Source organism: Kogia breviceps, chromosome 5 (genome assembly GCF_026419965.1).
Source record: "Kogia breviceps isolate mKogBre1 chromosome 5, mKogBre1 haplotype 1, whole genome shotgun sequence".
In the NCBI taxonomy this organism is placed as follows: Eukaryota; Metazoa; Chordata; class Mammalia; order Artiodactyla; family Physeteridae; genus Kogia; species Kogia breviceps.
This window is the reverse complement of record NC_081314.1, coordinates 82,609,851-82,632,901: the sequence shown is the minus strand read 5'-3', so window position 1 is coordinate 82,632,901 and position 23,051 is coordinate 82,609,851. Positions and strand designations below refer to the sequence as shown.

The window sequence follows — 23,051 nt, the reverse complement described above, 5'->3', positions numbered from 1 at the left end:
GTTAAACATTGGGAAACCCTCTGGTTGTGGTTTCGGATTTCATACTTCAGATGCAACAGGATGGAACCAAAGTCAAAGAGAACGCAGAGAAGTTTGACTCTTTTTCCTGCATGACGCCTTGTACACACCCAACTTGTTCCTCCACAGCCCCTCCTTCTTGCCAGTTCCTGTTAGCATATTCTGCTGAGGAAGCAAGAAAACTTACTTCAAGGCATACTCCCTTTGGCCCTTCAAGACATATTTTCCCTTTGCCTTTTGTTCTTTGAGGAAAATAAAACATTCTACAGGTGGAGCTTGTGAACAACACTTTCTTTAAAAACCAGAGCCTCCACCCTTACCTGACCACTTCAGCCCCAGCATCCTGCCCAGAAAAGACGCAATTAGCCAAAATGCTGTGTGGAGCCTTTTGTGAAGACCAACCTGCCACTCCAGAAATCCAGCAGATAGCTAACAAGGTGAGTGGATGCAGCCCGTGAAAAGGTTTGATCCCAAATCTTGGTTTAGGTTGGCCCTGTGTTAATTGTGTGGGTGAACATCAAAACCAGAACATGGGGAAATGTGTGGTTTTGTTCAGGTTTCCTTACAACTGAAAAGTTTTTCAGATGAAACCCCTGATAATTCTGTGAGAGTGATCTTGAGCAAGTCATATCTCTTCTCTGAGCCTCAGGTTCCCCATTTGTAAAAGAATAATTTTTATTGGATCATCTCTAAGGCTCTTACAATGTATGATTCTAGGATTACTAATTCAGTTTCTGATGAAACTTTTCTATTCTCACCAAGTGGAGCCAACATGTAATTAAAGTCTGAGGTTGTTAACAATTGATGAACTAGGGACTTCCCTGGTGGCACAGTGGTTAGGAATCCGCCTGCCAATGAAGGGGACACGGGTTCCAGCCCTGGTCCAGGAAGATCCCACATGCCTCGGAGCAACTAAGCCCGTGCGCCACAACTACTGAGCCTGAGCTCTAGAGCCCACGAGCCACAACTACTGAGCCTGCGTGCCACAACTACTGAAGCCTGCGCGCCTAGAGCCTGTTGTCTGCAACAAGAGAAGCCACCACAATAAGAAGCCTGCGCACCACAACGAAGAGTAGCCCCGGGGCTCCCCTGGTGGCGCAGTGGTTGAGAGTCCGCCTGCCGATGCAGGGGACACAGGTTCGTGCCCCGGTCTGGGAGGATCCCACATGCCGCGGAGCGGCTGGGCCCGTAAGCCATGGCCGCTGAGCCTGTGCGTCTGGAGCCTGTGCTCCACAACGGGAGAGGCCACAACGGTGAGAGGCCCGCATACCGCAAAAAAAAAAAAAAAAAAAAAAAAAAAAAAAAAAAAGAGTAGCCCCCCGCTCAACGCAACTAAAAAAAAGCCTGTGCACAGCAATGAAGACCCAATGCAGCCATAAATAAATTAATTAATTAAGAAAAAAAAAAGAACCTGCTTATGGTTTAAAAAAAATTGATGAACTAGACTTCAAATGCACTACAGGAAAAAAAAATTTAATAGATTGAATGAAGAGCAATATCATAAAGATGATCCACTTACAAACTTCCTACAAATTTGACTCAATGGACAATGTTTTAGTATTTGGAAGATGATTAAACTAGTAGAGAAGTGGCATAGTCTATGGTGATTCCAAAATTCATTATGCTGAAAATAGAATTCAATGTGTTTAGCAGGTTAATACATTTTTCTAAGTGTTGTCTGGTTAGCCATTACCTATATAATAAAAATTTATTGTATTGCATATTTTATGAAAAGAAAAAATATATAAATTTCTATTTTAGGTTTGTAAATTGTTGCCCTATTTTCTTGTATCATTCCTTCTTGCTTTTTCTCGCTGAAACTTCATTCTATGACACTGTTTGGCAAAGATTAGTTTCTTGTGTAAGTGGAAGAGATGGAATTCTCTATGTTAGGGCATTGAGAAGCTCTCTAAGAGAGAGCAGATGCCTGAAATTCTACCACTCATTCTGTGGGGCTAAGTATTTCCCTTTCAAGAGTTCTTTTTAAAAAGTAGTTACTTTACAATAATGTGAATAAATATATGTGAAAGAATATTAGATCAAAAGTTTCAATTAGACACCAAGATACAAGGTGTCTTAGAAAGTGCACATTCCAAAGGATATGGTAATCCAGATGCAAGTTTTCAAAGGAAATAGCTAATAATAAATTAGATGATTCACCCATGTTAAGAGTAAAAAAAAAAAAAAGTAAATACCTTGTCACTTTTTCTTTCTTGAAGAAGGTAATATTAAGTTATTAATGCCTTCATTCAAATCCCTGTATTGTCAGTGTTTTCAAACTCGAATGTACACATGGGTCACCTGGAGGTCTTGTTAAAAGACCAGATTTTGACTCAGTAGGTCTGGGGTGGGCCTGAGGTTCTTCATTTCTAACCAGCTCTGGTGATGCCCAGGCTGTCCTTGACCTCACTTGCCTGCAGTACTAGAGATACAGGGTATTCTGAGAGGCCTGTGGGAGATGGGCTTTCTAAAATCAGAGGGCGGGCAAAGAATCTCAATTCCATCTGTGAAATGAAAATAACACCTCTTGCCCTTCGACCTCAGAGCCGTAAGGACTAATGAGAGCACCTGCATAAAAATGACTTGGAGGGTGGTCCAGTGGTTAGGACTCCAAGCTCCCAGTACAGGGGCCATGGGTTTAATCCCTGGTCGGGAACTAAGATCCTGCAGGCCGTGACTTGGAAATGAGAAAGCAATGTGCATAGGTGAGTCATTACAATTGTTTACTTCAGATTTTTGCCTGGATTTCATCCCTGACCCAGGAAAATCCCTCTGAGACTCTCCAGGGACCAGAGCTGTAAGGGGGCTGGGAATAACAGAAATTTGAAATATAGAAGGTAGAAGGCGCAGAAAATTGTAATGATTTTTATAAAGCCTACCTTGGTTCACCAGAATAATTTTTATTTAAGTAACAACTTAGACGAAGGCCTTGCCTTGTTAATAACACCCATCTGTGAGCCACACCTTCAATGTATACATTAAGTTGAAGTTGCTGTTTCTTGCTGCTCACCTTGGGCTTCAACCCTTTCAGAGAGACAGAATAAGAGATAGTTACTGAGTAGCTACCTCACCCCTGAAAGGTGCTTTGCGGTTTTGATATCCTTGTCCTCCATTCGACCTCTCATTTGATTTTCACTACACCTGGGGCAAGAAGGGAAGGCATCACTTCCATTTTTCAGATGATGGAACTGAGATTCGAAGAGGTTAATAACCACCTAGACAAGAAGCTAGCCTATCTCCAGATTTCGACCACCTGACTTTTCCACCACACAGTGGCAGCAATATCAAAAAGCATGTGGAGTGAGGGGAAAACACTGGGGGGAGAGGGTGTGGCAAACTTGCCTTCTCTGTGCAAGCAGCCAGCCTCAGATTTAAAGCAATATGAGAAATGAATATCAATGAATTATTTCTTGAGTGTCTCTTAGGTATCCAGCATTGTGTTAAATGTTATAGAAGATCCATAAGGACTGTAAGACATGGCCCCTGCCCTCAAGAAGTTTACAATCCCTTTAGGGAAGTCAAGAAAATCTGGAACATAATATAAAACAATCTCCAATTAAGTACTTTTTCATAATCTTAGGTTTTGGACTAGGAAAACTTTAGAGATTGCTGGTCAAACATTCTTACTTTCAGGTGAATAATTACTGTTTGGCAACTCTGTTCCTCCAGTGTTAAACTCTCAATTATCACTTGTCTTCCCCCTCTCACGGGAGACAGCCTCAGGGGACAATTCCCAACTAAGTGTTGAAGATTGAGGGATAGTCAGCTTAGAAAATGTTTTATAGTTTAGGAAGCACTTTCACATCAATTGTATCATTTATTCCCCCACAAACAACCCCAAGAGGCAGATATTACTATGAGCTTTAGGTGAGGAAATTTAATCGACATCTTCTCCAAGATTATAGAATTATTTAGGTTCCCAGGCAGGGCCAGGGAAATGGGAAGGTGTAGGTGATCACATACCTAGTGTGATTTTGAGGGAGTACCAGAGAAGACCTCCCCTTACCTGTCATTTATCTTGGAGTTGTATTCCTTTGATGTTTTAATGTGCTTCTAGTTTTAAAATTCGCCTATTAAAATGCAGATATACTTGGAGGAGCTGAAGTTTATCTGCTTTCCCTGTTTTTATCAGAGAGATTCTTAGTGGAATGCCAGCTGAAGGAAGAACCAATTAGGGAGGGAAAGAGGAGGGGAAGGTCATCACATAGAGAGGGGAAAGCATCAGAAAAATGATGACTTCAGGTTCAAGGAATTTGACATCAGGATGAAAGAGAGAGGTTGGATCAGGTCAGAAAGAGAAGAAAATCAAACAAAAGGCTTGGGGTTGAGAAGACTTGGACATTTTTGAAGGCAGAAGAAAGGAGTTTCTCCATTCTGAAGATAACAGAGCCTGGAAGGTAATGGTGGTATCAGGTACTAAAGGCTGTTAGTAGTAGTACTTGGGTCCAGAGTACACGTGGAAAAAAAACACCTCTTCCAAAGATTCTCTATGCCCCTCTTCTTTCCTCTTTCCTATTTGGGGAGACAAGTTGTATGAAGGAAAACAAGCCTGGTTTCTTCATTCAGAAAACATTGATTTGGGAATTCCCTGGAGGTCCAATGGTTAGGACTCTGTGCTCTCACTGCTGAGGACCCAGGTTCAGTCCCTAGTCCGGGAACTACTAAGATTCTACAAGTCTCGCAGTGTGGCCAAAAGAAAAAGAAAAAAGAAAAAAAAGAAAGAAAGAAAACACTGATTATGTACACAGTACTGTGTGAATTGCTATAGGGAGAGAAGGGACATAAAAAATGTCCCTACCCTCAGAGAAATTTATAAAATAGATTGGAGAAAAGGGATACACACAAGGAAATAAAGAGCCAAACATGGCCCCATCCATAAAAAGCCATAATTAAGGAGCAAATTAATGGCCCACTGGCAAAAGCCTCTGGATCATTATGGCTGATCAATTATCTTATGCCATATGTAAAAAACCATTGGATGAGAATTCTGAGTATGTTTATGTTCAGGAAGGAAATGTTATTTCAATAATTATTTTTAGAAATAAGGCTATTATTACACATGCACAGATGCATACACACAAAACATACACACACACACACACACACACACACACACACACACACCGCTTAGTCAAACATGACTGCTGGATACCATTCCTGGCATACACACAGATCATGATTTTTGTCTTCCAGGACACCACACAAACACCCTATCGTCATACCATTATGGACACATCCAGGAGCTTAGCATGTCATGGATCTTACCCACAAATCTGTGTTCTCCTCTCTGACTACAGCCCCCTCATCAGTCACCTCTTCCATTGTCCCCACGTCCAGAGAACCTGGCATTCATCCACACCAGAATCCTTCAGACACTCACCTCCCATCTTCATCAGAGCATGCCTAGGCCCACTCTATCACTCATCCAGCTGGATCCCATGATGTGTGGTTTCATACTCTCCTCTACCCCTGATTTCTGTGACTTCGTGAGCTCTGCATTCCAGTCCTCAATTAGAGGTCACTTCCCACTGCCACAACTTCTTCCTCAGCTTCTACTCCAGGTTCAGAGAACTTTGCTCAAGGAAGACGTAGAAACACAGAAAACTCACCCATTACAAATCTACAGATTCATGCCAGTGAACAACCATAGCAGGACCCTAGGGCTGCCAGGACATCCTTTCAGTCATATCCTGTTGATCCTTTTCTAGAAACCCCACAGAGGTGGATCTGGACCTTCTCTCTCCTCAGTTTCTCAATCTGTCCCATCCCCATGGCCCAACCAGATGGCGTGTCAGTTCTTTCTCTTAAAAGATTGCAGCCATCTTGTTCGAGAATGCCCTGAATTACTTATGCCCTGCTGATCTCATTCCTCTCTCCAATCTAAGACTCTGTCCTCCTTAAGCCAGATGCCATCATTTCTTGTATACTGGGTGCCTTGCCCCATACTTCCCCTGCCCTCAAAACATAGGTTGCGGGAGTCCAGCTCCTGCAGGTCCAGGAATACCCGAGGGATGGACAGTGTCGGCGAGGGGAAGTTAAATAAATCAATAACACTGTGTATGTGCAAGCATGATCTCTCTCTCTTTATTTTCTCACAGTCAGATTTATATACCCTAAGTGATTACATCATCAGGTGTTTAACTAAAACCTCAGAAGATATTCACAATAGATTGTACCTAATATTTCTAGATGTACTTTTAAAGTAATTCTAAAGGTTCTCAAAACATCATTGTTTTTTCTTAGAGTAGGTTCAATCTGTACTAATAACAAAGCCAAGCTAATATGTAACAAGCCATTAAAAGAAACTATGGAGGAGGAAGTTTCCTGAACCTTCCTATGTGTCCCAGAGGTCCACATGGACAAGTCTTAACAATGTACCCCTAAATTATCTACAATATATTTCACAATTTAATCTATCACTGTGTTTTTCTGGGCAAGAAGCTTTGTCTGAATGGATGAGTCAACAATTCCAATGTTGGCAGTTGACTCTGTATGATTAATTTATCCTTATACCAGAGCCAACAATACCCATAATCATTTATTACTCCCATGTAGGGCCATTGTTTTTTTATTATTGGTGTTTTCCATAGAAACAACCCTACATTTCCAGGTTGTTTGCTTTTTCTCCCACCAGCCAGGGGCTGTTGTTAAAAAGTCCCAATTCAGGGACTTCCCTGGTGGTGCAGTGGATAAGACTCCGTGCTCCCAATGCAGGGGGCCCAGGTTCGATCCCTCGTCAGGGAACTAGATCCCACATGCGTGCCACAACTAAGGAGCTCACCTGCTGCAACTAAGGAGCCAGTGAGCCACAAATAAGACCCAGGGCAACCAAATAAATAAATAAAGCAATAAAAAAAAAAGTCCTAATTCATAGGTTTTGGTTTGGGAGGGGGAAGAGGATGTTTTACACGGTTAAGCTTGGGATGGGGGGCAAATCCCCCATGTACTTTTTCAAGGCAGAAGCACAAAATTACAAAACAGATCAGAAGAGATGTAGTCAGCTTCCTGGGTGCAGCACTGCCCTGCAGCGCTGTCTTGGCACAGAGGCTCCAGGTTGGCTCCCAACAATAGGTGACAAATGTCTACAAACCACCTCTCACCAACCCTACTGTACTCTCATGTTGCTACCCAAACTCTCCTTTGTTATTCTCTAAAACTTCCCAAATATGACCTATCCATGCTGCCACCATTATCTTTCTATGCATTTTTTCCTAAATTATGCGTAGTCCAAGTGTTTCTGCAGAATGATTACAGGTAGGGGAAAAACCTGGGTCTTGGGTTCAGTGTGGCTTAAATCCTCAGATCCTGGAGAACTAGCAGCTTACTGAGATTCATGCTCTGCAGCAACAAGAAATGCTTGAACAGCTCTGGGGTAACTGCATTTTACCAGGCGCTCCTCCCTGGAAGCATCCTTCCCCTGGTTGGAACCCAAGTAACAAACCTACACTGTTCCCTTCAGCACCTCAACCACCACCATGCATGGCAGGTGGAGGAAGGTGAATGCCAACTGTGTTCAGCTCAAGGTCTGTCTGTGTACCACCAGACTCCGGACCACCATTCCCAGGTGCCCTTCACCCTCCTAGCACCCGTCCTGGGGGGCCTTTCAACAACAACCTGCCTTCTGAATAAGGTTTCACTGATCAGCTCCTTCCAACTCTGCCCTTTTTCCTCCTCCTCACCTGAAATCTCATCATCCCAGGTTCATAGCATCCAACAATAGAGCAATACAAATCTGTTTTACTGAAAAGGGGGAGCAGGGCTATGGGTTATAAGTATAGTGAACCTGCAGTCAAGGCACACAGTCTGACAGGTGCCAGAGTACTTACAGAAACAAACCAGGACATTTGAAATCAAGTCTCTGATGGAAAATTCTGGACTTGTGGACTGCATAGATACAATGGAAAGGTTACAGATTTGGATGTGTGTCTAGGACAGATAGAAATAAAAATGTCTGATACATAGTTTTAAAAAAAAGATAAATCAGGTACTCACTATTCAAGGCATTTAAAACGCCAAATAACTATAATCAGTAATTTTTCAACCTTCAGCAGTCATGTTTGCCACATAGCCTTAGGTTCCTCATCTGCAAAATGAGGCTTAAATAGATAATTTGGGGTTTAGTGTAGAGATTAACCCTTCCCAGCTCAGCTCCTAACTTGACTGGTACCCAGTGTTGGCTCAAAAGAATTAGGTAGGAGGGAGCAATAAGACACTGAACTCTTCCCTTACTCATTCTCTCTGCACGCTTGTCCATTTTTCTCTTCTCTCTCCTGCACCCTACCTCTTCCCATTTCTTTCTTTCTTTTTTTTCTTCACTATTTGTTTCCTTCCTTTCTCCACTTTTCAACCTCACTTTCCATCTCAAGAAAGCAATCACATTCCTCCCATCTATTCTGAATGTTACAGGAGAAATGGGTAGTGGTCCGAGAAGTGTTTGCCCTTCAAAAATGGTCTGAGAACTCAAAGAGTTTGCAAATGTCTAGATCTTTGAAAGCAACCTTGGTACCCAAACTGAGGCACAAATAGAAAAGGATTCAAAATGCTTGCCCACTGATGGGAAGGACTGTGTGGCCGTGGGAGAACCCTAGATGCACTGGAGGCCTGACTAAAGCTGTATATGCACATAAAATGTTATGGGCTGGGGCTTCCCTGGTGGTGCAGTGGTTAAGAATCCACCTGCCAATGCAGGGAACGCAGGTTTGAGCCCTGGTCCAGGAAAATCTCACATGCCACGGAGCAACTAAGCCCATGCACCACAACTACTGAGCCTGTGCTCTGAAGCCCGCAAGCCACAACTACTGAGCCTGAGTGCCACAACTATTGAAGCCCACATGCCTAGAGCCCATGCTTCACAACAAGAGAAGCCACCGCAATGAGAAGCCCGCAAACCGCAACAAAGAGTAGCCCCGGCTCCCCACAACTAGAAAAAGCCTGCGCACAGCAACGAAGACCCAATGCAGCCAAAAGTAAATAAATAAATAATTTATTTTAAAAAAAGAAAATGTTATGGGCAGGGAGGCAACTTCCCAATAAACAAGGTATATCCAACACACACATTTGTTTCCTTTCCCTCTAAATGATAGAAACGATTAGTGGGGTGCTGGGGGGAAGGCATAAACCCACAAACATAAAGACAACATGAGATAGGCAAACACCTCAGAGATATCGACAAAACTTCGTGTGTGTGTGTGTGTGTGTGTGTGTGTGTGTGTGTGTGTGTGTGTGTTTTGGGTTTTTTTTTTTTTCGACAAAATTTTGGAAGATGGAAAACATGACCAATGTAAAATGACTGAGCCATCTGGACAGAGCATAAGCCACACAGGGGAATGTCAGAGCCAGAAGCAAGCAGATTCATGGTGCAGAACTCCAAAATGACTCAACCACTAGCGATGCCAGAAACTCAGGAAGACAAGAATGAGGTACAGGGCTAAAACCAGGAGAACTGATGGAAGGTTGCTATGAGAAGCAGTTAGACTGTGCCCAGATCCTTCCCTCTCACCATCCTCCACCCTGGAAGACAAGCTATTACTGGTCCTCCACCTGGGCAGAAGATTGGGGCTTTACTCTTAGCAGAAACTGAGTCAGAGAAACCACAGTGGACACTTAGCATATCAAGCCCAGCTGAGAGCAGGAATGGGCCACCTATACTGAAAACTGGCAGATTCAGTAAAAATTTACATATTGAATTTCAGACTCTCTTACTGCCTTCTCATGCTGGTTCAGGAATACTGGCATCTAAGCTTGTATTCCTCTGTGGTAGACAAAGTAATGGCCTTCAAAGATGTCCACGTCCTAATCCCTGAATCCCTTAAATATGTTACCTTGCATGGAAAAGGGACTTGTGGGTGTGATTAAATTAAGGGCCTTGAGATATGCTATACTATTTTTGCACCTTTGAGTCTGAAATTATTTAAAAATAAAAAAAAATTTGTAATGAAATAGTAATTACGGTCTCCCATTTTTATTAATCAAAGACATGTTTACCTATTTGTAAATACATATTTAAACAGATTTGTAAATCACATAAATGGAGTTCGATATAGCTTTGGTAATTTGTTTCCTCTTGTCAACCATTTAAGAAAGAAATAGGAAATTTTTTTGAGCCAAATTGAGGATTATAACCCAGGAAGAACAAATTCTCAGAAAGCTCTGAGAACTGTTCCACCCATTAGAAGTCAAGGCACAGGTCTTTCAGTTTTTTGAGACTGAGGGCTGTACATCAAATGATGTATAGTTGACAGTTTATTTAATCCAGATCTAAGCAGCATGGTGGTGGGTCATGTGATCCCTTACAAGATAGAGGAGGGATGTTACCTTCTAAGGAATTGTCTTGTTGATGCTAGGAGCATGTTACTCTTTATGGTTGAGCAGGCATTCTTGCTGATGGGAGTGGTTTGGCCGATGCATAATGCAGATACAAAATGCAAAGTGGGGGGAGAGGGGAGGCCAAAGGGCAGAGAAGATTTTGTTGTTGTTGTTTAAATTTCTCTTGTCTTGCCATAAAAATATGACTTTTATTTCATACTCTTTTCTTAAGATGAAACCAGTGGTTGAAAAGAAAACACATGAGATTTATAAAGAATTTGAAGCTGTGGAATATAAAACTCAAGTGGTTGCTGGAACGAATTACTGGATTAAGGTTAGAGTTCAACATTCGCTTTAGCACTAAAAGATATTGTTGTATCTTTCACTTTATGTGATGTTCCCTGTCGCCCCTACTTTATAATTTGTTCTTTCTCCTTGTCCTAAATCAAGATGCCTACCTAGCATGGTACTGCCCAAGTGGTAAACTCTCAAACTTGGCAGATGATGATATATTTATATCATCTTTTTCTTGTGAATTTAGAAAGCTTTCTTATATTAATTCTTAACTTAATTTCCAGAAAATGTATAGAAAAAGATTTCAGAATTCAGAGCATGCTTAGCTTGTGGCCATGGCTTCTTCATGTGGGATCCTAGGATCCTAAAGATGTGGCGCTGGACCAGATGCTATCTTGAAGCTTATTCCATCTCAAAGCTTTGTGATTCTATATGTCTAAATTAAGTGGGTTTAAGGAATGATTTGAATCATTAGCTGGGAAAATAATTTAAGACTTTTGCCCTTTAAATAAGCATTTTGATTAATATAATTTAAATATATTACTTTTGCAACTCAAATAACTAGTTTCAACTTGTGGTACTATAGGTGTAGTTTGAAGCAATGGAGTATTAAAAGTATTTTAAAAAATTAATTTTATAGTTATATCAGAAAATTAAGTGATGCACTGATCCAGTTCTTTTTTTTTTTTTTTTTTTTTTTTTTGCGGTATGCGGGCCTCTCACTGTTGTGGCCTCTCCCGTTGCGGAGCACAGGCTCCGGACACGCAGGCCTAGCAGCCATGGCTCACGGGCTTAGTTGCTCCGCGGCATGTGGGATCTTCCCGGACCAGGGCACGAACCCGTGTCTCCTGCATCGGCAGGCGGATTCTCAACCACTGCGCCACCAGGGAAGCCCGATCCAGTTCTAATTGAAGGAAACTTTTGTGAAGTTATTGAGAGGGAACCAATCCAACAAATCAACTATGGATATTTGGAAGCCATTTTCAACCTTTTGTATTGAGAAGATGATAATTCTCATTTAGTAAATAATTACAACAGACATTCAAATGTATTTACTTAATCTTTACTAACCTACTTGACGAGGGTACAGTCTGGCTTATTTCTCTTTAACAAACAATTAACCACTTAAGATATAAAAATTTTTTTTAATGTTTTCAGCAAAAAAAATAAAATGTGTTGTTAAGCAGCTCATCATGAAAAAATTACAAGACTGGGTCATGTGAAAAGATCAGCCCAAATTGGGAGATTGGGATTGACATATATACACTAATATGTATAAAATAGATAACTAATAAGAACTGCTGTATAAAAAAAAAATAAAATAAGATTCAAAAGTTCAAAAGAAAAAAATCAGCCCAATCTTACCACATTTGACGTCCCAGTACATGCCAGGGGCTGGGGTGCCACACAGGAGTGAGATCCTGCCTTGTCCTCAGAAAGCAATGGTCTTGTTTCCTCCCTTCCTGCTTTCTTCACAGCTAGAAAATAATGGTTTCTAGTTAAAAGTGGTTTTGTTCAAAGATAAGAAACATTCCATCAAAATTGGGATCATTATTTTAACAATTTATGATTAATCCAAGTACAAAAATTTCACATACTAACCAGCTCATACATTTCTTAAAAGGCCCATCCGAAAACTATCTTGGAAATTTCTTCCCTTAAGACCACAGTCCCCTTCCCTCCCTACCTCACCCTTTCATCTGCTATCAAATTTCTCCTATGGGATTAAAGTCACTGACCACAGTTTCCTCCTTACTTCCTGGCTATCTAGCTGTTGACCTCTTTGATCTGAGACACTAACTCTGGATTTCAGATCTGGCTGGTGATGTGACCTCCTCTTGTTCTTCTCAAGTACCTGTCAAGAGGCAGGTGGTAAAATGGAAGGATTGTAGGCTTTGGTGTCTGACAGTCCTGGGTTTGAGCACTTACTTGGCTTGTTTGACTGGTTAAAACCTGTGTGATAAAAAAAAAAAAAAAAAAAAAAAGGTCATGAAGAACCTAGGGGTAAGACGGGAATGGAGATGCAGACCTACTAGAGAATGGACTTGAGGATGTGGGGAGGGAGAAAGGTAGGCTGTGACAAAGTGAGAGAGTGGCATGGACATATATACACTACCAAACGTAAAATAGATAGCTAGTGGGAAGCTGCCGCATAGCACGGGGAGATCACCTCTGTGTTTGTTTTTTTTTTTTAATTTAAAAAAAATTTTTAACATCATAATTTGAGTATAACTGTTTTACAATGGTGTGTTAGTTTCTGCTTTATAACACAGTGAATCAGTTATACATATACACATGTTCCCATATCTCTTCCCTCTTGCGTCTCCCTCCCTCCTAGGTGGTCACAAAGCACAAGGTGAACTCCCTGTGCTATGTGGCAGCTTCCCACTAGCTATCTAATTTACTTTTGGTAGTGTGTATGTGACCACCTAGAGGGGTGGGATAGGGAGGGTGGGAGGGAGGGAGACGCAAGAGGGAAGAGATATGGGAACATGTGTATATGTATAACTGATTCACTGTGTTATAAAGCAGAAACTAACACACCATTGTAAAACAGTTATACTCCAATAAAACAGGGAAAAAAGTAATTAAGTAAATAAATCTTGTCTTTATATCATAAGCACAAACAAAACAAAACAAATCTGTGTGATCCACAGCCCCTCATCTTCTCTGAGCCTTAATTCCTTTAGCTTCACAACATGAATAATAATAACCTATTTTGCAGGGTGTTGTGTGGAATAAATGAACTAGAAATTTACTAAGCACTTATGGGGACTTCCCTGGTGGTCCAGTGGATAAGACTCCATGCTCCCATTTCAGGGGGCCCAGGTTTGATCCCTGGTCAGGGAACTAAGAGTTCCCATGCCACAACTAAAGATCCCACATGCTGCCACGAAGATCCAGTGTGCCGCAACTAAGACCTGGCACAGCCAAATAAATAAAATTTTTTTTAAAAAATAAAAGAAGTTTACTAAGCACTCACAATGTGCCAGGCACTGTCCTAAGAGCTGGGCATGTATTATCTCATTTAAGCCTCTCAACATGTCTATAATTATGATCATTTCCTTTGTGTTGCTGATAAGAAAAATGCCCCCTGGGGAGGTCAACTTACTAACAAAGGTCACAATACTATAAGAGCACAGCCAGAATTTGAACCCAAGTAGTCTGATACTTACCTATTAGCTGTGCTGCCTCTAATAATGTATGCAAAAGCTGGTGCCCTATTCCAAGCACAGAATAAATGTTTTTGAAATGTTTCCCCATAGAGTGAAACTAACACAGATGCTGAAGTTTGGCTTTGTCACTTATTAGTTGAGAGATTTATGGAAAATTACTTAATCTCTCTTAATCTGCTCTGCATCTGTAAAATGGTCCTTGTTCCACCTTTCTTCTTGCCTGGAACAAAATGTAAATATAATCAAGTATATAGGATGGTCATCATAGTGTCTGACTCATGATAAACATTTGATAAATGACATGTATTAAAATTAGTTTAGTTAGATTTATATATAAAGAATGAACTAGTGGTTACCTGTGAGGAGAGGGAATGTGGGAGGGGCAAGATAGGGGTAGGAGATTAAGAGGTACAAACTACTAAGTATAAAATAAATATGCTACAAGGATATATTGTACAACACAGGGAAATAAAGCCATCCTTCTATAATAATTTTGTTAAATAAAATAAAATTAGGTTAGGAAAGGACATCAGAGCACAATAAATATTATTCAAAGACAAAACTTCTACTGTCTGAACCAAGAACAAAAGTGGAAATTCTTACCATAGTATTCTAGGTCCCAGATTCATGCCCAGATTACCATTTAAATCTTCATACCAATGATTTCCCAGCAAGATCCCTTTACTTCAGAAGGGAAACTAGACTCTCTACACTCCTGGGCCCTGCTCAGTTTTACCTATGGGCATTTATAAAGCAGGTTCTAATATAGATATGGGAACCACACATTCCAAATTCTATAGGGCAATTCTGATTTTCTTCTTCTTGCTCAAACCATGTGACAAATAAAGTATCCCAATTTGGGAGTCGGAAAATGGAAACACCAAAAAGACTGTCACTTGTTTTCTTTTTCTTTTCCTTTTTTTTGTGGTACGCGGGCCTCTCACTGTTGTGGCCTCTCCAGTTGCGGAGCACAGGCTCTGGACGCGCAGGCTCAGCGGCCATGGCTCATGGGCCTAGCCGCTTCGCGGCATGTACGATCTTCCCGGACCGGGACACGAACCCGCGTCCCCTGCATCGGCAGGGGGACTCTCAACCACTGCGCCACCAGGGAAGCCCCTGTCACTTGTTTTCTTGACCTGTGCATCTTTGTAAATGAAATGCAACTCTGGACTTTCATCTGTGCACAGAATATAGTAAACTATAAAATAATATAAACCTAGGACCTATGTCTCTTGCCATGCCTTTAGCCTGCCCTTTCTCTCATAAAATAAGATGGAAGGTTGATGTAAATTAAGGGTCTAAGAATGGTGGTCTAGGAATGCTATTCCAAAAAAGCTTATTGCAGCTAAATCTTTATAGGTCTGTAGATCTTTCATTTGACATGGATCTGTGTGAATGAATCTCCTTTTTCTTTTTTTTAACTTCCAGATACGAGTAGGTGATGATCGTTATATTCACATAAAAGTATTCGAAAGCCTTCCTCAAATGAATTTGGAACTTACTGACTACAAGGTTGACAAAAGCAAGGAAGACCAGCTCTGAAAGCAGTCGATTCTTTCCACTGTCTCCTGATTAATGGCCCCTGCTAATAAATGTACCATCAATATAGAAGTATTCCTTTTCAAATAAATTAGTCTCTTCCACTAGCTCTCATCTATTTTATATAAGAGTAAAATTACGTTTTCTTTCTCAAAATCAATGCTATAGCTTGAGAGTAGAAATTCCATACACACTGATGTCAGTTGGAAATCTTAGAAAAATTACTGAGACCTAATGCAACATAAAACCACACCACTCCCACCATTGGCAGGCCAGATCTTGGGTTATCGGTGCCCTGGGGCTGCTGAGAATTCAACACTCCACCTCTACCCTCACATTTTAAAATTAAATCAAGTATTTTATTAAGCATATTATATATTTTAAAGCAATCTCAAACCTACAGATAAGTTGCCCCCCCCAAAACTTTTTTCCTGGACATTTGAGAGTAAGTTATCTACAATGATGTTCCATCACCAACAAATTTTACATTTTGCACCTCCTACAAATAAGTACATTCTCCTGAAAAACTGAAATATAACCACTAAAATCAGGAAATTAACACTGAACCTGGAACCAAGCAAGACCCTGTGGGGCTCCTGGGCACCAAAGCCTTTCTGTGTCCCCTGTTTCTTGTTTGTAGGAAATAGGCTTCATTCAGCCTCCATGACCTTCCCTGAGTTCCAAAGGGCAGGTTCAAACTATTGCTAATCTGGGAAGGGAGGGGGATGTGAAGACAGGGAGGAGGAGTCAAGAAACAATAGTGCAGGGCTTCCCTGGTGGTGCACTGGTTAAGAATCCACCTGCCAATGCAAGGGACACAGGTTTGTGCCCTGGTCTGGGAGGATCCCACATGCTTCAGAGCGACTAAGCCCGTGCACCACAACTACTGAGCCTGCACTCTAGAGCCCGTAAGCCACAACTACTGAGCCCGAGTGCCACAACTACTGAAGCCCACGTGCCTAGAGCCCATGCTCTGCAACAAGAGAAGCCACTTCAAGGAGAAGCCTGTGCACTGCAACGAAGAGTAGCCCCAGCTCACCGCAACTAGAGAAAGCCTGTGCGCAACAACAACGAAGACCCAACGCAGCCAAAAATATTAATTAATCAATTAATTTTTTAAAAAGAAACAATAGTGCAGCCTTTGGGCAGGGTCCTGGGTCCTCCTCAAGGGATATACATAACAATATCTTTGAGCTCTTCTGCAGAACTAAAACCCACACCAGACTGAAGATGTTAACTGCTTGGTGAAGCAGTCTTCCTTCCAGAGAGGTCATAGTTCAATACCACCTGATGCCAGATGATCTCTAGATTGAAGGAGTGCAGGTTCTGCAGGCACCCTGATCCCTATCAGCAACCCCGCCCCTTGACTATAAGACTCTTCACAAGCCCCCTGGATTGGGATACACAGTTTTGAAGGCATTAGCCCACTGTGGGCCCCTTTGCCGGGCAAGGAAATAAAGTTATTCTGTTCTACTTCATCCAAAACTCTGTCTATGAGGTTCAATTTGGTGCTGGTGCATAGAGGCTGGGTTTCGGCATCAAAACATTTGTTAACATCTAATCTTTCAGACAACATTAAAATTTCCCCAGTCACCCCAAAAATGTCCTTTATTGCAAAAAGATCCTGTCCAAAACTTTGTGTTCCATTTACTTGCCATTTTTCTCTTTCTTATTTAACACTTTTATTGAGATATAATTTATATTCCATACAATTCACCCAAAGTATACAATTCAGTGGTTTTTAGTATATTCAAAAATGTGTGAAACCATTACCACAGCAAATTTTTGAACTGTTTTTTTTAAGATTTTTGTTTTTGATGTGGACCATTTTTTTAAAGTCTTTATTGAATTTGTTACAATATTGCTTCTGTTTTGTGTTTTGTTTTTTTGGCCACAATGCATGTGGCATCTTAGCTACCTGACCAGGGATCAAACCCTCACCCACTGCATTGTAAGGCAAAGTCTTAGCCACTAGACCACCAGGGAAGTCCCACGAATTTTAGAACATTTTCATCACCTCAAAAAGAAACTCCATGAACTGTCAGCCCCCATCCTTCTCCACACCCCCACTCCTAAGCAAACACTAATTTACTTACTTTCTGTCTCTATGGATTTGCCTGTTCTAGACATTTCATATATATGGAATCATATTATATATGATCGTTTGTAACGGCCTTCTTTTGCTTAACAAATATTTTCAAGGTTCATCCATGTTGTTGCATGTACCAATATTTTATTCCATGTTTTAGCCAAATAATACTCCATTTTATGGACTTACTATATTTTGTTTATTCATTCATCAGTTGATGGATATTTGAGTTGCTTTCACCTTTTGACCTTTTTTTTTTTTTTTTTTTTTTTTTTTTGGTGATACGCGGGCCTCTCACTGCTGTGGCCTCTCCCGTTGCGGAGCACAGGCTCCGGACGAGCAGGCTCAGCAGCCATGGCTCACGGGCCCAGCCGCTCCGCGGCATGTGAGATCTTCCCGGACCGGGGCACAAACCCGTGTCCCCTGCATCGGCAGGCGGACGGACTCTCAACCACTGCGCCACCAGGGAAGCCCCACCTTTTGACTGTTATGAACAGTGCTGCTATAAACATTTGTGTATATGTTTTTGTGTATACAAATGTTTTCTTTTCTCTTGGGTATATACCTAAGAGTAAAATTGGTGGTTCATAAGGTGACTCTATGTTTAAATGTTCAAAGAACTTACAAACTGTTTTTCAAAGCAGCTGCCTTATTTTACATTCCCACCAGCAGTATATGAGGGTTTGGATTTCTCCAACTTCCTCATTAATGCTTGTTATTACCTGACTTTTTGAGCCTAGCCATCCTAGTGAGTGTGAAGTGATATCTTATCATGGTGTTTATTTGCAATTCCCTGATGACTAATGATGTCAAGCATCTTTTCATGAGCTTATCATCCATTTGCAGACCTTCCTTGGAGAAATGTCTATTCAGATCCTTTGTCTATTTTTAAATTGGGTTATTTGTCTTTTTATTATTGAGTTGTAGTTTTTGCATATTCTGGATACAGGTAACTTATCAGATATATGATTTGCAAATATTTTCTCCCATTTTGTGGTTGTCTTTGCACTTCTTGAGAGTGTTCTTTTTTTAAAATTAATTAATTAATTTTTGGCTGCGTTGGGTCTTTGTTGCTGTGTGTGGGCTTTCTTTAGTTGCCCCGAGCAGAAGCTACTCTTCATTGCTGTGCATGGGCTTCTCATTGCAGTGGCTTCTCTTTGTTGTGGAGCACGGGTTCTAGGCACACGGGCTTCAGTAGTTGTGGCACACGGGCTTAGTTGCTCCAAGGCATGTAGGATCTTCCCGGACCAGGACTCTAACCAGGGCCCCTGCATTGGCAGGTGGATTCTTAACCACCGCGTCACCAGAGAAGTCCCCGACAGTGTTCTTTAAAACAAAAAAGATTTTAATTTTCATGAAATCCAAATTATCTGTTTTTTCTTTTGTTGCTCTTACATTTGGTGTCAGATCTAAGCATTCTTTACCAGACTCAAGCTCATGATAATTTACTCCTGTTTTCTTCTAAGAGTTGTGTTGTTTTAGCTTTTACATTTAGGTTTTTGATAACTTTTGAGTTAATTCTATAAGTAGTATGAGGTAAGGATCCAATTTCATTCTTTTGAATGTGGCTATCTAGTTGTTCCAGCACGATTTGTTGAAAAGACTATCTTTCCCACATTGGTCTTGGCACGCTTGTTGAAAATCAGTTGATCATAGGCACATGAGTTCATTTCTGGACTCTCAATTCCATTCCATTAATTTACATGTCTATCTCATGTCAGTACCACACTTTCTTGATTACTGTTGCTTTGTAGTAAGTTTTGAAATAAACAAGTGGTGAATTCTCCAACTCTGTCCTTTTTCAAGAATGTTTTGGTTCTCCTAGATCCTTTGAATTTCTGTATGAATTATAGAATCTGCTTATAAATTTCTACAAAGAAATTTCTACAATTTTAGCTACAAATTTCAGCTAGGATTTTGATAGGAATTGTGTTGAATCTATGGATCAATTTGGGGAGTAGTGCATCTAAACAATATTAAAACTACCGATCCATAAACAAGGATGTTTTCCCAATTATTTACACTTTGTTTAATTTCTTTTGAGAATGTTTTATAGCTTTCAGAGTATATATTTTGCACTTCTTCTGTTAAATTTATTCTACAGATGTTATTGTAAATGGAATTGTTTTCTTACTTTCATTTTTGTTAATTGTATGTATATTTTAAAATGCAATTGATTTTCGTATATTGGTCTTGAATTCTTCAAACTTGCTGAACTTGTTTATTGGTAGATTCCTTAGAATTTTCATATACTACAAATCACCTCATTTACAAAGAGATAGTTTTACTTCTTCCTTTCCAAACTGGATACCATTTATTTTAATTAAATACCTAATTGCACTTGCTAGAACCTCCAGTACAAAGCTGAGTAGAAGTGGTGAGAGTAGATAGACTTGTCTTGTTCCTGACCTTAGGGGGAAAGCATCCGGTCTTTCACCATTAAGTATGATGGTATCTGTGGGGTTTTTGTAGATGCCCTTTATCAAGCTGAGGAAATTCTGTAATATGTTGTGTTTTTTATCATGAAAGGACATTGGATTTCATCAAATGCCTTTTTTCCTGCAGCTATTGAGATGATCATGTGGTTTTGTTTTTTTATTTTATTGATACAGCGTATTACATTAATTGATTTGGGAATGTTAAGTCAGCTTTGCATTCCTAAAATGAATCTCATGTGGTCATGGTGTATAATTCTTTTTTATGTGCTACTTTTGGTTTGCTAGTATTTTGTTGAGGGTTTTTGCATTCATATTCTTAAAAGATATTGGTCAGTAGTTTTCTTCTGAAGTCTTTGGTTTAGTATCTAGATAATACTGGCCTCATATAGAATGAATTGAGAAGCGTTCCCCCCTCTTCTATTTTTCGTAAGAGTTTGTGTAGGATTGCTATCAGTTCTTCTTTAAATGTTTGGTAGAATTCAGCAGTGAAGCCATCTGGGCCTGGGCTTTTCTTTGTGGGAAGTTTCTGACTACTAATTTAATCTCTCCACTTGTTATAGGTCTATTTAGATTGACTATTTCTTCTTAAGTTGGTTTTAGTAGTGTGTCTTTCTAGATATTTTTCCATTTCATCTGTATATTCTATTTTATTGGCATATAATTGTTCACAGTAATTCTTCCTTGGCCTTACCTAATGGATTTTGGACTGAATTGTTTAGGAAGGAGAGGGAAAGAAGAGGGAGAGATGGGAAGGGAGAAAGGAGGGAAAGGAAGATGGGGAAAGAGAAGAGGAAATTTGTTTTAAAGATGCCCTAAATAATGTCTTCCTCTGTGTTCTGCACTCTGCTCACTACCCTGCTAGTGCCACTTGCCAATCCGCCACCCCCAAATAATAATATAGTATATATTAAGTGCTTATTATATGTCAGGTAGAGTTCTAAAGACTTTACACATATAACTCATTTAATCCGCATCACAACCTCATGAGGTAACTATTATAATTACCTCCTCTTTACAAAAGACTGAGCTGTAGAGAGGTTAAGTTACTTGCCCAAGGCCTCATGGCTAGTTAGTAAAGTAAGGATATGATCCCAGGCTGTTTGCCTCCAGGACAAATGCCCTTGATCCATACACTTCACAAACACAAGCTCAGAATTCATTTACTCAGCTATTCTGACCCCTGAAGGACGTAAGTGAGAGCTTGAAATAGTGATTTTTTCTTTCTTGTAACCACTGACAACTCGAAATGCTTCTTAATAAGGAAACTGTTCTATTCAACTGCCTTCAGCTCTTAGCACATAGAGATTTAGTTCAATAAATGATCTAAAAGATCTCCACTGGCTGGCTAGTGTTAATGCCATAGGGCTTTTAGGTAACATGGACTGCCAGATGATAGCACTGGCCTAATAAGAATCTTTTTCTGAACAATGCAAATACGGACACAAATATCTATAGCTGTGTACACAGAGGAGCTGGACAGAGATATATGAAACTCCATAATCCGATTAATTAGATTTATTTTTACTTTATCCTGATTTTGATATAGCAAGTCTGAATATACCACATGTTTAAGAATTAGTCTAATGAGGAACACACAGAATCTATGCAAAGACAATTACAGTACGTCACTATCAGAAATTAAAAACTTGAATAAATGGATAAACATATCCTGTTGCTGGTTAGGTAGACTTCATGTTAAAGAAAACATAATAATAAATAAGAATAAATAGGAAAGAAGATCAAGTAAAATGTGTAGTGATCCTCAATCTTGCCTACATATTAGAACCACTTAATATATAAATTAAAAAAAAAAACATAGATTGGGGTCCCACTACAGATCAATTAAATAAAAATCTCTGGGAAACAGTCCAGGTGATTCTAATGTTAGCTAGGGTTGAGTACTTCTATGATATAAAGGAAAAGAGAAAATGGTTTAATGGAAATACTTGCCCTAATGGAATTGAAAATATATTTCAAAGTTAAAATTTATTACAAAATATTTCATTTTTCTGATAGTAGGTTAAAAACAGAATAGACAATGGGAACAGAAAATAAAAATGTAAGAAAGTGTGACCCAAATCTGTTTAAGCCAGGTAAAATAAAAATAGTATGAAAATAATTTTTTATTTACTAAGTTTTGTTGAAAAATACATTTGGGGGGAGATAATCATTTGGATCCATATTTTGTATATATCATAATAGTTTGCAAATTGGTTTAAATTTGAAAACTGGAATATTTTAAAAACAGTTTTAAGATAGATGATTTTTTATAAAAGGAGTGGCTTACTTAAAGGCTAAGGAAGTGGTATGTTTTAAAAAGTAGATGTATTCCCCCCAAATTGTTGGGATTCCCAGAGTAACAAAGAAGAAAATAGACCTACAACTGGATAAACTGTTGATGGAAAGGGTGTTCAAAAGTTGGTTGGCCGTTTAGGACTTATCCAAATAAAGGAGCAGGTTTTTCCCCAAAAGATCTGTCTTCTCTTAGCAAAACCACTGCAATCAAAGGAAAAAATTACTTTTCTGAAACATTTCCCCCACCAAATTTGAAGTAGAATTTGGGAGCAAGAATCTGTTCTCTACTGCAAAAGTTATTTTCCTTAACCCCAAAGGAAAGACTGACAGAATACATTCTTGCCTTGCAAAGCTGAGGGACTCAGCCCCAGATATCTGTCAGGCACTTCCAGAATTCTCTGCCAAAGACCATGGTTAAATGACTGTGCATTGGGTCAACTGAAGATTCAGAGGGCATGATTCTGCCCAGGGTTGTAGGCAATGCCTACTCTGTTCTTTCTTGGGAAACAGGTTTTTTCCACTTACCTAAGGTAATGAATTGATCAATTTCTGGCGTGTTTCTCACTTAGAAGGCCAAAACTCACCCTGGATGCTGGTCTGACTCTTCCCTTGCTGGAATTGAAGTTCAGACACCATGGGGAGTTTCTTCCAAGGTATCCAAGCACATCCATTGTGCTCTAAATGACAATATGAGAAAGTAATGGATGAAGAAAAAATGTCCTAATGTCAGTGAATTTTTTTAAATTTATTTAATTTATTTATTTTTGGCTGCGTTGGGTCTTTGTTGCTGCACGCGAGCTTTCTCTGGTTGCCGCGAGCAGGGGCTACTCTTTGTTGCAGTGTGTGGGCTTCTCATTGCAGTGGTTTCTCTTGTTGCAGAGCACGTATCTAGGCACG

At 40.1% G+C, this 23,051-nt stretch overlaps 1 protein-coding gene and 1 long non-coding RNA gene across 2 annotated transcripts in view; one reads left to right on the top strand and one right to left on the bottom strand.

The window, feature by feature from the left end:
- The window catches only part of LOC136794260 (uncharacterized), a 40,213-nt gene extending 17,456 nt beyond the window's left edge, over window positions 1–22,757 (bottom strand). Inside the window, exons 1-2 of the long non-coding RNA XR_010840751.1 lie at window positions 22,739–22,757; window positions 11,983–12,095 (exon numbers count right to left, since the gene is read on the bottom strand). This is a non-coding gene — a long non-coding RNA (uncharacterized lncRNA). The remainder of the gene's footprint in view (window positions 1–11,982; window positions 12,096–22,738) is intronic.
- CSTA (cystatin A) lies at window positions 237–15,438 on the top strand. Its single transcript, XM_059064428.2, has 3 exons — window positions 237–455; window positions 10,556–10,657; window positions 15,222–15,438. The coding sequence occupies exons 1-3, from the start codon at window positions 390–392 to the stop codon at window positions 15,333–15,335; spliced, it is 282 nt and encodes a 93-aa protein (XP_058920411.1). The 5' UTR covers window positions 237–389; the 3' UTR covers window positions 15,336–15,438.
- Window positions 22,758–23,051: the final 294 nt, after the last annotated feature.